The following is a 14,976-nucleotide window of genomic DNA, read 5'->3' as shown; positions in this document are numbered from 1 at the left end:
GTGTGTGTGTATATACCTGTATATATATATACGTATGTATATATGCATATGTGTGTGTGCATGCACATATGTGTGTATTAATCAGCTAGGTGGCAAATTGGGTAGAGCACCAGGCCTAAAGTCAATTAGACTCATCTCCCAAATCTGGCCTCAGACACTAAGGACACTAAGTAGCTGTGTGACTCTGGGTAAGTCACAATCCTGTTTGCCTAAATTCTAAGTTTCTCATCTATAAGATGAGCCAGGGAAGGAAATGACAAAACACTCCAGTATCTTTGCCAAGAAAAACCTAGATGGGGTCACAAAAGAATCAGACATGACCTAACACACATGTATAGTTAGTTAAATTCTGAAGGGTGGGGAGCTCATCCTAGAAAAAATTGGCTATCTTCTCTACCTCTACACTTATATTGATCAATAACCAATATTAGAAAGGAACAGTCATGTAAGGTGAGAACTTTTTCTTAGAAAGACAAAAAAAGAAAACCCAACAATTGTATTTCTTTTTTTTCTTTTTTTTGGAGAGCAATTGGGGTTAAGTGACTTGCCCAAGGTCACAGGGCTAGTTTTTGTATTAAGTGTCTGAAGCTGGATTTGCATTCAGGTCCTCCTGACTCCAGGGCCAGGGTTCTATTCACTGCACCACCTACCTCCCCAACAGCTGTATTTCTATTGCAAGATAGACAGAGATATGAATTTGGAGGGTTGGTTGGAAACAATAGGAAGTAATTAGTTTTGTGTTTTTAAATACAGTGTTTGCTATTTAAAATGTTCGATTTGAAGGGACCAATCATAAACAGGCTTTGTAACATGAACGTTGAGTTGATTCTCTGTGTAGATTTATGGGAGGATTTGGACAAGAGTCATCCAGAAAGGGTCAGTAAATATAAGTTGCATCTTACTGGGAGTGCCCACATTGAGAACATCATAGTTCCTTGCAATATGGATGAATTAAAAGGGGGAAAACGTGTTCTTTTTTGAATCTTTCAAATTCATAGTATCCATAAGGAACAAGTCCTCTTATCAGAGGTACTAGTCCTTCTTTAACACCCTCTGCACATCTACCTTTGATGTCCCCCTGCCATCCATCTCTTACTTGTGGCTCCAAGAAGCTGCAGCATTTGTAGTGGCCTTACCCCAGTAAAACTGTCTCTGCAGATGGACTAAACCAGGTTGAAAGTTACAGGATGTTTACCCCAACCATGTGAAGACTTTCCCCTGATGGAATAGGAAGAAGAGAACCATTCATTCCAGCCATGAAGGTAGCTGAAACAGGCACTGTGGAACACTTAGACCTTGGTCAGACATAAAAGATGCCAAGGTCAGCCCCTGCATTATAGGACATTGCTAGTTGTCCTGACTTTTGTCTTTCCACTGGACTTTGATGACTCTGGAAGAGAAGGAAAAGCTGACGACTTGGTTCAACTCTCCATCACTTAAATTCAATTCATGGGCAAGACATCACTTGTAATATCATTGATCCTCCTTGAAAATGAAGGATGAGAGGGGGCAGCTAGGTGGTGCAGTGAATAGAGGAGCACTGGCCCTGGAGTCAGGAGGATCTGAGTTCAAATGTGACCTCAGACACTTAGTACTAACTAGCTGTGTGACCCTGGGCAAGTCACCTAACCCCAATTACCCTGCCTTCCCCCTCCAAAAAGAAAAAAAAAATGAAGGATGAGCAATAATAACAGTAACAATCTGTAAAGAGACTTTTTTTTTAACTTCAGGAGGGAGGTGCTGATTTTTTACACAAATTGGCATTTTGTGCCAGCCAAATAGTGAAGAGAGTGGTATAATTTCAGTACCCCCCCAAGGGCTCCTTGTATCATAGGGCATTGTAACATTTCTACAAACAAGTAAACATTAAACAAATAAATGTTTGTTCCCCCTACTGCTGACTAGGTCATGAAAGCACACTACTATATATTAGACTTTTAAAAACCCATCTTTTTTTTTTAAATATTGGTAGTTTGCATTTTTAACAATATGTAGCCAAGAAGTGGTTCATTTGGGGCCTGCTTTAATAGAAAGATAATAATACATTTAATTAAAACAAAGCAAGAGTGCGCATATAAACGACTGAGTTAAAATACTTGAAAAGTATGTCCCCCTTAGTACTTAAGTCTGGTCCAATTCTCTTTCCCACCTTTTTTGTGTAATTGCCACCTAAGCATGTGTCTGACTCCATTCCCTCTCCTTCTGTCCCTTCCTTTCTCTTTCCCTTGACAATTGCATTCATTCCCATGTCTTTATCACCTTTATATAGTTGATGACACAATACGTGTCTCCAGTCAATCCCACTATCTCTTCTGAGCTCCATACCCACAGCTCTTGAAGAAAGCATGGTAAAATCAGAAATTCACTGGCTCTAGAGTCAGGTGGCATGGGTTCAAATTCTGCCACTGTCACTTAATGCATGTGATCTTGGGCAAGTCATTTAACCTCCATGGGCCTTAATTTCCTTAACTGGAAAATGAAGCAGAATTGAGGGTTGGACTAGATGGCCTCAAAGGTCCTTTTCAGTTCTAGTTGTCTAGAGTTCTATGACTCCCATTTTCTGATAGCATGTATCCATGGGGATGTTACACTGTTATCTCCAATTCAAAATGGGTCCACTTAGCTTCTTATATTTTTCCCTAAACTTGTTCCTATTTATGACTTTAATATTTATGACTGTGGTACCATTATCCACCACCAGTTTGCCATGTTTGTGACCTTGGGTATTTATTATCTTTGATTCTTCCTTTCCTCAACTTCAAATATTAGTTAGCTACCAAGTCCAGATGATTCCATCACAGAAATGCCTCTGAAGTTCATCCTTTCTTCTCTATCCCAACAACTACCACTTGGGTATAGGTTCTCTTTGCTCTCTGCCAAAGTTGTTGCCATGGCATCCTAACAGACTTTTTCATATCTTCTCAACCCTCACTAATCCATTCTCAATACTGCTGCCTGAATAATCTTTCTGTTATATAACACTTCTGCTCAAAATGTTCTTATCTTCAGTATCTCCTTAGTGCCTATCAATGTCATACTGCTTAACTTGGTATTCAAGATGCTACTTTATGTTTGGATTGTTCTCATATTGCTAGCATTTTTAAGTATTATTATTCTTTTCTCTGTACATTCCCTGCCCTGTCCTAGCTAGACTGAAATGTCCTTCACTTCATTCTTTATATATAAAATATTGCATTCCCTTCCTTCCTTCTCTCCCTCCCTCCTTCTTTTCTTCCTTCCTTCCTCCCTTCCCTTCTTTCCTTTTCTCACTCCCTGATTCCTTCTTCTCTTTTTTAACTCCTTCTTCCTTCCTTCTTTCCTTCCTTCCTGCCTTCCTTAATACACATCTCACATCTTTTCTATCCAGATAGTCTTCTTTTATTCCAAAGATTTAAACAGAAGATTAAAAAACACTCAGAAAATTCAAGTGTCTGAAATCATATTTGTATGACAACATACACAACATCCCCACCTGAAATACCCTCACCTCTTTATAAGGAAAGGAACAAGGCACATTTTCTCTTTTCTCTTCTAGAGTAGTTCAGTCATTATAATTATATTACATGTGATGTCATTTTGTTGTTCTTTCCATTTACAATGTTGTAGTCATATATAATATTTTCATTTTCTATTTAATTTGCCAAATCAATTCATATAAGTATCTTGTTTCTCTTCTTCATATTCATTATTTCTTATGGTATAGTAATATTCAATCATGTTTATATGTTACAATCGCATAATTATTCCTCCATTAATGGATATTGACTTTTATGGAATTTAAATAAGTTCCATCCTCTTAACTCCAATTCAAATGTCCCCTGACACACAAAACCCACTTACATATACTACCTCTTGTATTCTGCAGCTTTTCAATAATATTCTTCTAGTTTGGACCATCATTATCTTTCATGTGGAAGACTACAATAGGCCCTTATTTGATTTCCTTTCTTCCAGTCTCTTCTACTCTCTATTTTTTTCTTCACATAGAAGTCAAAATGATATTCCTACTATAGAGACATGATCATTCCATTTCTTTAATTAAAAAAAATCTTTAATGACTCCCTATCACCTGCTGGATAAACTACAAGCTCTTCACCTTGTCATCTAAGACCATCTGTAGCATGGTACCCATCTATCTTATAATCTTATTTTATAGCATTTCCTTTTATACAGTCTCTGTTTCAGTGAAACTGGCAAGCAGTCTATTTTACAGATACACATATACACACACAAACACACACACATGCATCATTCTATCTCCTGACTCCATGGCTTTGTACAATTGTGGGCAATTGTTCTATCTCTGCACAATATTCTCTCTTTCCCTACCCCTCTTAGAAGTTCTAATTTCCTTTGAAACCCCCTATCTGTAACACTGTCTGTTGGAGGCCATTCCCATAACATGCCTACCCTCTCCCCACCCCATTGTTGGCACTCTCACCCTCTTGATATTGCTTTGTATTAAAAATATACAAAATTACTTAGTATTCCCTTATATATAATAATAGCCAACTGTAATGGGTGGCATTTATATAGTGCTTTAAAGTTTGCAAAGCACATAGCATTTCATTTTATCCTTGTGGCAATCCTGGGGAGAAGAGAATAGGTGCTATTATTATGTCATTGGCCCCATTTGAAAATGGACAAACAACTCCACCATTTATAGGAGCCTCCTCTGTCCTACAAACAGGACTATAGAGAAGGAGGTGTGGATGAAAAAACTGGGGCATTGGTGATAATATACCCTTTATATGAATGAATTAATGAACCAAGCATTTATTAAGCACTTCATTGGACATTCAAATGAAAAAGTGAGGCAGTGCCTGATCTCAAGGAGCTCTAACAGAGAAGACAACACATTTGAGTAATTTTGACTGCAAGTCAGATGGAAAAGTCCAGTGATCTTTATGGTGCAGCAGCAGAGCACTGGTCATGCCACATATCCAATGATAAATTTTTATCAGTTTCCTATGTTAAACCATTTGACATCGGGCTAGAAACACTGCTATTCCAAAGACTCTTGGACTCAGGTTCCTGTGATATTTCTCAGGATCTTAGGAGAAATAGTGTTCGAGATACTGGTGGTGGTTTTACCTGCTTGGAGTATGCTGCCTCCTGTCTCTTCCTCAGGGTCCCATGTTTCTTTTGCCTGCCCTCTGAGTTGAAATTGATTGTCAGTTGGTGTGGATGGCTGAACCCTTGTCCACAAGACTTGCCTCAGTAGAAGCAGGACTGGTGGTCTGAGGGTGCAGTCATCCTGAGGATTCCTGAACTTATCTATTACTAGCAGTTGACCAGCAATTGCTCATGATGGTAAGGGAGATGGACCCCACCTTCACAGCAGTTTCTCCCCTCAGCTATGGCTATGGGTGCTAACCTAGAAGTAGGTCTACTGGCCTTGCTGTTCCCATGGCTCTTGGGTCCAGCATAGTGGGCTGTCTCTGTCAGAATCTGAGAGGAGATTGTAAACAAGTTACTAGCAGTGATTTGATTCCCTGTCACATACTGGCTCCTGTCTCTTTTTCAGAATGCCTTGCATTTTCAGCTATGTGTATTGTTAAGATAAAGCATCACCTGTCCTTCATTTCTTCATCTAGCTATTTATTGAATGCTTACTGTGTGGAAAGCAGAATGTTAAGCCTGTGAGGGAGGGGAAATACAGTGAAGAATGAAAACGAATCCTAACAGTAAGGTCTTCACAGTAAGGTCTTTAAAGTAGGGTAGACTAGATGTGTATGAAAACAAATAATTATAATATATGTCAGAATTCAGACTATTTAGGGAAGAATGCCCATCTAAATTGCAGAATGCTTTAAAACATATGAATAGTCATTATTATTTACAACTAGCAACACTAGCAATTGCCAAGCAGGATTCTTTTTTTTTTAATCAAATGCTTTATTAACTTCTAGTTTACATCATTCATTTCTGCAAGATTTTGAGTTACAAATTTTCTCCCTGTTTTCCCCTACCCACCACCCCGAAATAGCGATCCCACTAGATATCCCCTCCTCCAATCTGCTCTCTCCCATATCTTCTCCTATAACCCCTCCGACTTTTCAGTAGGGCATGGTAGATCTCTATGCCCCAGTGCCTGTATATCTTATTTCCCAGTTACATGTAAAATAATATTAATAATAGTGTATATATATATTTAAACATTTGATTTTAAAACTTTGAATTCCAAATTAATTCCCTTCCTCCCTTGTCACCCACCCTTACTGGGAAGATAAGCAATTCAGTATAGGTTGTACATGTGTAGCTATGCAAAACATTACCATAGCAGATATACTGTAAAAGACTGACTATATTTCCCACCCTCTTATCCCACCTCCCACTTGTTCTATTCTCTACTTTGCTCCTGTCCCTTTTCAAAAGTGGGTGCTTCCAACTTCCCTCCCCCACAGCCTGCCCTCCCTTCCATTATCCCCCTTCTCCTCCCCTTCCCCCCCCTACTCTTCTGTAGGGTGAGATAACCTATTTAGCATGTATGTCATTCCCTCCCTAAGACAAATTCTATGAGATAAGGTTGACCCATTCCCTTTTGCCTTCCTGTTCTTCCCCTCCATTGTAACAGTTTTCCCTTGCCTCTTCCATATGAGATAATTTACCCCATTCTGTCTCTCCCCATCACCTCTCATTATATTCCTCTCTCACCTCTTAACTTCACCTTTTAAGTATCATCTCTTCCTAATAAATTGATCCCGTGCCCTCTATCTATGTATACCTGTATGCATATATACACACATTCACATATGTATTCATATGCCCATATACTCTCCTATATAGACATATGTGTGTGTGTGTATTCGCTTCAACTATTCTCATACTGAGAAATATTTCATCAGTTACAATTATGGTTTTTCCATGTAGGGATGTAAATAGTTCAACTTTGATAAGTTCCTTATGCTTTCTTTTCCCTGTTTACCTTATCATGCTTCTCTTGCTTCTTGTATCTGAATGTCAAATTTTCTATTCAACTCTGTTTTTTTCATCAAGAATGCTTGAAAAGGGGCGGCCAGGTAGCATAGTGAATAAGAGCACCGGCTCCAGTGTCAGTACGACCTGGAGATCGAACCCCGAGCTCAGACACTTAGCATCCACCCAGAAACACCTGGCTGTGTAACCTTGAGCAAGTTACTTAACCCTAATTGCTTAGGGGCAGCCAGGTGGCTCAGTGAGTAAGAGCACCAGCTCCAGTGTCGGGATGATCTGGATCAAATCCTGGTGTCAGATACTCAGCACCACACCCAGAAATAACTGGCTGTGTAACCTTGAGCAACTTACTTAACCCCAATTGCTTTAAAAAATAAAAAGAATGCTTGAAAGTCCTCTATTCCAGTAAATGACTATATTTCCCCCTGAAACATGATACTCAGTTTTGCTGGGTAGGTGATTCTTGGTTTTAATCCCAGCTCCTTTGACCTCCGGAATGTCATATTACAAGCCCTTCGATCCCTCAGTATAGAAGCTGCCAGATCCTGTGTTATCCTGATTGTGTTTCTACAATATTCAAATTGTTTCTTCCTGGCTGCTTGTAATATTTTCTCCTTGATCTGGGAATTCTGGAACCTGGCTATAATATTCCTAGGAGTTTTCTTTTTGGGATCTTTTTTAAGAGGTGATTGGTGGATTCTTTCAACCTCTATTTTGGCCTCTGGTTCTAAAACATCAGGGCAGTTTTCCTTGAGAATTTCTTGAAGGATGATTTCTAGGTTCTTTTTTTGATCATGGCTTTCAGGTAGTCAATAATTTTTAAATCATCTCTCCTGGATCTACTTTCCAGGTCAGTGGTTTTCCCAATGAGATATTTCACGTTGCCTTATATTTTATCATTTGTTTGGATCTGTTTTATAGTATCTTGATTTCTCAAAAAGTCACTAGCTTCCATTTGCTCCAATCTAATTCTTAAGGAATGATTCTCTTCAGTGAGCTTTTGAGATTCTTTTTCCATCTGTCAAATTCGGCTTTTTAAGGCATTCTTCTCCTCATTGGCTTTTTGAGCCTCTTTTGCTATTTGACTTAGTCTATTTTTTTTTAATGCTTTGTTAGCTTCTGATTTACATCATTCGTTTCCGCCAGATTTTGAGTTACAAATTTTCTCCCTGTTTTTCCCCTACCCACTGCCCCAAAATAGCAGTCCCATGGATATCCCCTCCTCCAGTCTGCTCTCTCCCATATTTTCTCCCATACCCCTTTTGACTTTTCCAGTGGATCTCTATGCCTCAGTTCCTGTATATCTTATTTCCCAATTACATGTAAGATGGTATTAATAATAGTGTATATATATGTACACACACACACACACACACACACACACACATATATATATATATATATATACATATATATATATTTGAATATTTGATTTTAAAACTTTCAATTCCAGATTCATTCCCTTCCTTCCTTGTCATCCACCCTTACTGGGAAGATAAGCAGTTCAGTATAGGTTGTACATGTGTGGCTAATGCAAAACAATAACATAGTAGATATATTGTAAAAGACTGACTATATTTCCCTCTCCCCTATCCCACCTACCACTTGTTCTATTCTCTATGTTGATCCTGTCCCTTTTCAAAAGTGAGTGCTTCCAACTTCCCTCCCCCCACCTGCCCTCCCTTCCATCATCCCCTCTCTCATCCCCTTCCCCTTCTATTCTCCTGGAGGGTGAGATACCCTATTTAGTGTGTATTTCACTCCCTCCTCAAGCCATATTCAATGGGAATAAGGTTGATCCATTCCCTTTTGCCTTCCTATTCTTCCCCTCCATTGTAACCATTTTGCCTTGCCTCTTCTGTATGAGATAGTTTACCCCAATCTGTCTCTCCCCATCTCCTCTCATTATATTCCTCTCTTACCTCTTAATTTCACCTTTTAAGTTCATCCCTTCCTGTTAAATTGGTCCTGTGCCCTCTATGTATGTATACCTGTAAACATATATACACACATTCACATATGTATTCATATGCCCATATACCCTCATATACAGATATATATATATACATACATATATATATATATATATTTATGATCCCTTCAACTACTGAGAAAAGTTTCATAAGTTACAATTATTGTTTTTCCATGAAGGAATGTTAATAGTTCAACTTTGTTATATAAGTTACTTATGATTTCTTTTCCCTGTTTACCTTCTCATGCTTCTCTTGCTTCTTGTATCTGAATGTCAAATTTTCTATTCAACTCTGGTTTCTTCAGCAAGAATGCTTGAAAGTCCTCTATTTCACTGAATGACCATATTTTCCTTTGAAACATGATACTCAGTTTTGCTGGGTAGGTGACTCTTGGTTTTAATCCCAGCTCTTTTGACCTCCGGAATATCATATTACAAGCCCTTCGATCCCTCAGTGTAGAAGCTGCCAGATCCTGTGTTATCCTGATTGTGTTTCCACAATATTCAAATTGTTTCTTCCTGGCTGCTTGTAACATTCTCTCCTTAATCTGGGAATTCCGGAACCTGGCTATAATATTCCTAGGAGTTTTCTTTTTGGGATCTTTTTCAGGAGGTGATTGGTGGATTCTTTCAACCTCTATTTTGCCCTCTGGCTCTAAAACATCAGGGTAGTTTTCTTTGAGAACTTCCTGGAGGATGATTTCTAGGTTCTTACTTTGGTCATGGCTTTCAGGTAGTCCAATAATTTTTAAATTATCTCTCCTAGATCCATTTCCCAGGTCAGTGGTTTTTCCCATGAGATATTTCACATTGCACTCTCTTCTTTCATTTGTTTGGATCTGTTTAACAGCATCTTGATTTCTCATAACGTCATTAGCTTCCATTTGCTCCAGTCTAATTCTGAAGCAATGATTCTCCTCATTGAGCTTCTGAGATTCTTTTTCCATCTGGCAAATTCGGCTTTTTAAGACATTCTTCTCCTCATTGCCTTTTTGAGCCTCCTTTGCCATTTGAGTCAGTCTGTTTTTTAAGGCATTATTTTCCTCAGTCAGTCTGTTGACTCTCATTTCATAGTTTTCTTGCATCGTTCTCATTTCTCTTCCCGATTTTTCCTCCACTTCTCTTATTTGGTCCTCTTTGGCCTGTAACCAGCTAGTATTTTTCTTGGAAGCATTTGGTGCAGGAGTTCTGAATTCACTGTCTTCTTCCTGTTTCATGCTATGATCCTTTTTGTCCCCAAAATAGGACTGTAAAGTTGGGTTGCTCTGCTTGCTTTGCTTCCCTAGTTTGCTCATGTTGCCACTGAATTACTTGAATTCTGGGCTTTTTGCCTTAGTAGAACTCTGCTACCAGACAGGGGAGCTTAGTCTCAATCATTGGGATTTTCTCAGCTGCCAAATGTATTAGTTCGGTGCCCTCTCTGAAGCCTCCACACACTCTGGCAAGCTGGTCACACACCCAGGGACCTCCACCCTAGACCTCAATCCAGATCTAAGCAGGTTAAAACAAGTGAATACCCCTCAGACTGGTCACTTGGTCCCCCTACATTCTGCAGGCCAGGAGCAGAAGCAGCCACATGGTGGCGGCTGCAGGGCCGCTGCGCTTCAGTGGCTTCTCATACCAGGGGCAAAGGCTGACACCACTCCTGAACTACTGCATCTCAAAGTCCACACTGCATTACCCTCTCACTTTGTTCTTAGCATCTATGTGTTGATAATTCTGGAAAGTGCCACAGCCGTTGGTGATCTGAAGTCTCTCCAGCTGCCTCCTGGTAAGGCACACCCTGAAGCTAAAACCTCTGGCTTGTGAGGGGCTTGGGTGAGCTCCCAGAGCACTGTACTGGCTGCTTCCTGCCGGCCTTCTGGGCTATCCTCAGTGTGAGGTTAGCTTCCCTGTGTCATTTTGTGGTTTCTGTAGCTCCAAAGTTTCTTCAGAGTCACCTTTTAAATTAATTGGAGGAGGTTGCCAAGCAGGATTCTTGATAGACCTGCTTTAAAAATTAGTTGAGTATCATTTATGGTCATTAATTGTCTGTATATAAATGAATGATTCTAGAAGTGGTTTAAAGCAGGCCAGAGTAGTTTACTCTATTAATTTGACACAACTCCTTTTGTCATTCTTTTTCTCTTCACAATGCAAAGTTGTCTTTAGACATATCTTTGTTTTGTTTTGTTTTGTATCACAATTCTAAATTAGGTAGGTTTAAATGGTTGGGACTTTATTTGGAGGATTGAGGATCTAGGGGAGGAATTTCATTATGGGGGGGGGGCATGGATTCTAGGATATGTGTAATAGAGATGTTTCCACCCCACATAAAATAAGTCAGGTATTCCTGTTTTAATTGGTGATAATTCTGATCAATGGCCTGACTGAACTGCCTGTCTAATGTGTGGATTTGACTGTGGCACTGTGTAAGTATTCTAAAGTACATTGCTTCAACTTTGAGGTATGAACTTTTTTAGGAAGAGCTCTCACCTCACCAGACTGTTCCTTTCTTCCTTTTACTAGAGATTGAAATATTGGTGTCTGTGCAGGGGTTTTGGGGTGGGGGATGGGGGGGTATAGGGAAGGTAGCCAGATGGGGAGAGATCTTTTGTTTCTGTTTTGAATCAGGCTGTATTCTCTGCAGTGAGTTCCTTGGAACTTTAGAATCCAGCAATATTAAAAATTACTTAGATATGTCATCAGTGAGTTTTCATTCCACTTAGGGCACAGAACTGCAAACACAGTCATGTGTGTATCCAGCAGTGATGTTTTGAAATCTGGGAGCACTGGGTGTTGGGCAGGAGCAAACTGCCCCCTCCTTAAACTTTCCTTTGGTGTCATGCTGATCCCCAGCTGCTTCAAAGGGCTACATTTATGAGGTGCTTAAACAATGAGTGTTCCCCCTTTTATGGCCTATGGCAGGAAAAGATTTATAGCTTCGACAAGAGCACAGTGAGAGCTCAATGGACTTCTATTCCTTATTTAGTCATTTACATCATGGGGATCAGAGGTACAGGGAGCCACGTTTACCTAGAGCCTGATTACTTCCTATAAGGCCATAGTGTGAGGCTGGAAGATTTCAGGAAAGCTCATATTGCTCTGGCCTTTTTAGTAGAATATAGGATCACAGAGTTATTTCTGGAAGGGAGTTTGGAGGTCATCTTGACCAATCCTATCACGTAATTCAGGAAACTGAGGCCCAAAGAGCAGCAACTTGCCTAAGATCACATAGAAAGTAAGAAGCCAAGTCAAGATCCCAGTCCAGTCCCTTGGACTGCAAATCCAGAGATTTGTCTTTTTTTTTTTTATTCTACTAACACGTATTTGCCTCCCAATAGGAGGATGTCCTGGGAAATTAGCAGTGTTAGGTTGAACTCACAGGGACCTATGAGTCTCATAAAGTGTCCCTAAGGCAGGGAAGTTAGGCATATTCTTAATTTCTCTTTCCCTTGAACTAATACTTTGTTTTCCTCCCTTTCCTTCTTAGAATATAGTGTGTACTGGGAGACTGAGGTGGCATCCAGATCCCAACCTGGTTTACTGCATTCAGTCATGTGAGGTAAGCTGGTTTATTCCTCTCCTAGGTCCTGACCTAAAGCAAGGGTAAGTATTTGCACCATACATCTTTAGTCCATTATAAGGAGATCCTTTCATTCACTTCTTTCTTACAACTCTGAACCTTTTGAAACCTACACAAATTAGGTGATAGGTCCTCTGAGGTTTCAATTTCTTTGAGTGAAACCTCTAGAATTTGTATTTGGTTAAGGATTTTAAGAGAATCTAAAGGTATTTGTGGAAGTCTTTTCACTTGTTGATATAATCAAGCTTTGACCAAGTAAAGGAATAATTATAGTTAATAATAATCACTAACATTTATATAGTGCTTTAAGCTTAGCAAAACACTTTATCCACTTGATCTCATTTCAACAAGAAAGAACTTTTCCATAAACATTTTTTAAAATCTGAAAATAAGCTTGATTATTTGGAGGCTAGAGCTGTAATCACACAGAAGGGTCAGAGGATGGAAGATTTAGAGCTGGAAAATAATTTACATGTCATTAAGCCTAATTCCCTTATTTTATAGACAAGGAATTGAGGACCAGAGAGGTTTAGGGATATTCTCAAGGTCATTACAGGTAATGACTTCTAACTCCAAAGCCTCTATTATGTTCAACTTAGACTGGTTCACTGTCACCTCAAGACATATTCTGTTTAAGCCCATGTTCTCTAGTTGACTTTTCTAGATGAGGAGGGTCAATAGAGTGTCAATAATTTAGGGAATCAGAGGGGTTGGAATGGATATAAGGAAAAATATAGGCATAGTGACTCTGAGAGAAAAAAAAAAAGTATGAGGCTTCAGAGGAAGCCTCTTTCAGAAGGGGGTGATAAAAGAAAATTATCATGTGAGGGAAGTGGGAGAGAATTTCACTCTACTTGAAACCTTCTCACTCTGGAACTGGACAGTGACAAATACTTACTTATTCCATCCCTCAGCCACAACAGGTTTGTCTTCCAAAACTCTCACTGGGAATAATTAAGCTACTTAGCAGTAACACTTGGGTAATCCTGGCTCATCCTTGCTCACTGGAGCCTGAGCAGTTGGACTGTCATGTCTTCCAGCAGCCCTACTCCCAAATCCCCCCAGTGCCAAGCACACACACACACACACACACACACACACACACACACACACACACTAATCCCCCTATTCATTTGTATCTCTCTTTCATTTGATCCAATTTCTTGATGAAATTGTGATACACATGAGGCCAAAGAGAGAGGGTGAGGTTAAGGAGAGGGAGATAGAAAATAATGGGGGGAGGATGAAAAGGGAATGGTAAGGGAAGACACCATTTTTTAAGCATACTGAGAGGAGTAGATGAGGAATACAAGTTAGTTAGCATGGAGGATGCTTTGTTATATCATGAAGGCCAACAAAACAGCTCATCTGATGCCATCATTAGGAAAACAGATGGCAGTGGGTTGGGGAGGAGGGAATGAAAGAGTGAATCATCTCCAGGGCAGGGGGTAGGGAGGGAAGGGAGTAGAAAGACTTTGGGGGTAGGGGACCAAGGAAGGAGGGAGATAAACACTTTGTGAGCTGGGAAGAGATCAAAGAGAGACTGAGCATTCCCTTCTGTTACTCCTTCTGCATTAGGATAGAAAGAGGGAAGCCAGATGATGGAATTAGAATTTGAGTTTGGGGCTTTTGCTTTTTCCCAGACTGTAAGACTATGAGGCTTCTTTTTTATTGTAGTTGTTCTGTCTTCTTCCTCCTCCTTGGACCTCTCAGTACCTATAAGATCCAGTAGCCAAAGACACTAAAGTCGCACTGTCCTTCTGAAATGATTTCAGAAGGCTTAGCAGGACAGTTTCCCACCTGCCCTATGGAACTGCTGACATTACACTTATGGTTGAGAATTGACCATTCCCCTACCCCATTACTCAGGCAGACAAGAAGCTTTTTGGCCAGTGCATCCCTAACCGCAGCTCCTCCCTGCCTGGGAACTAGTCCAGCCAGTTTTCTTGACAGTAAGATTATTCTAAAGTGTTGTCTGGGGCCCTCTGGGTAGGGCAGGTTTTGAAGGACCAGATATTGGCTCCTGACTCCAAAGCTGGAAGGAGAGGTACACACAGAGGGAGGGGAGGAGGAAGGAGAGGGAATCAGGGCACATGGGGATGGAAAGGAAAATGGAGAGAGAAGGAAATGTAGGTATAAAGGACAAGAAAAAAAAAGATACTGACAAGAGTGGGGTGAAAAAAATGAGAACTAGAGAAAGGAAGAGTGAAATATTTGGAAGAAATTTTTTTTTCTTTTCAATCAAAAGTAATCTAAAAATACTAAGAAGGACTGAATAATATCAAAGTCAGACTGAGGGAAAACAGATACAGAGGCAAGCAAGGTGAAGGGAAGAAAGTGCAAGAGGAAGCCAAAACACAACGTTGTGCAGGATGCCCTAGTTAGATACATATATTATTTTGCATGCTGCCTTCTATGAGTGATTTCTTTTCTTTCCTTTCCTTTTCTTTTTTCCTTTTCTTTCTTTCTTTCTTTCTTTCTTTCTTTCTTTCTTTCTTTCTTT

General features: G+C 39.8%; 1 protein-coding gene across 2 annotated transcripts in view; it reads left to right on the top strand.

The window, feature by feature from the left end:
* PAPPA2 (pappalysin 2) overlaps window positions 1-14,976 on the top strand; it is a 399,201-nt gene that overhangs the window by 320,534 nt on the left and 63,691 nt on the right. For both annotated transcript variants that reach the window (XM_069065505.1, XM_069065506.1), the window contains one exon: window positions 12,381-12,452. In XM_069065505.1, coding sequence (XP_068921606.1) covers window positions 12,381-12,452 — 72 coding nt within the window. The remainder of the gene's footprint in view (window positions 1-12,380; window positions 12,453-14,976) is intronic.

This window comes from Petaurus breviceps, unplaced genomic scaffold (assembly GCF_028583685.1).
Source record: "Petaurus breviceps papuanus isolate PSGF00001 unplaced genomic scaffold, PetGlider_PUasm1.0 90692, whole genome shotgun sequence".
In the NCBI taxonomy this organism is placed as follows: domain Eukaryota; kingdom Metazoa; phylum Chordata; class Mammalia; order Diprotodontia; family Petauridae; genus Petaurus; species Petaurus breviceps.
The sequence above is the reverse complement of the archived record's forward strand: the minus strand, read 5'-3'. Positions and strand labels throughout refer to the sequence as shown.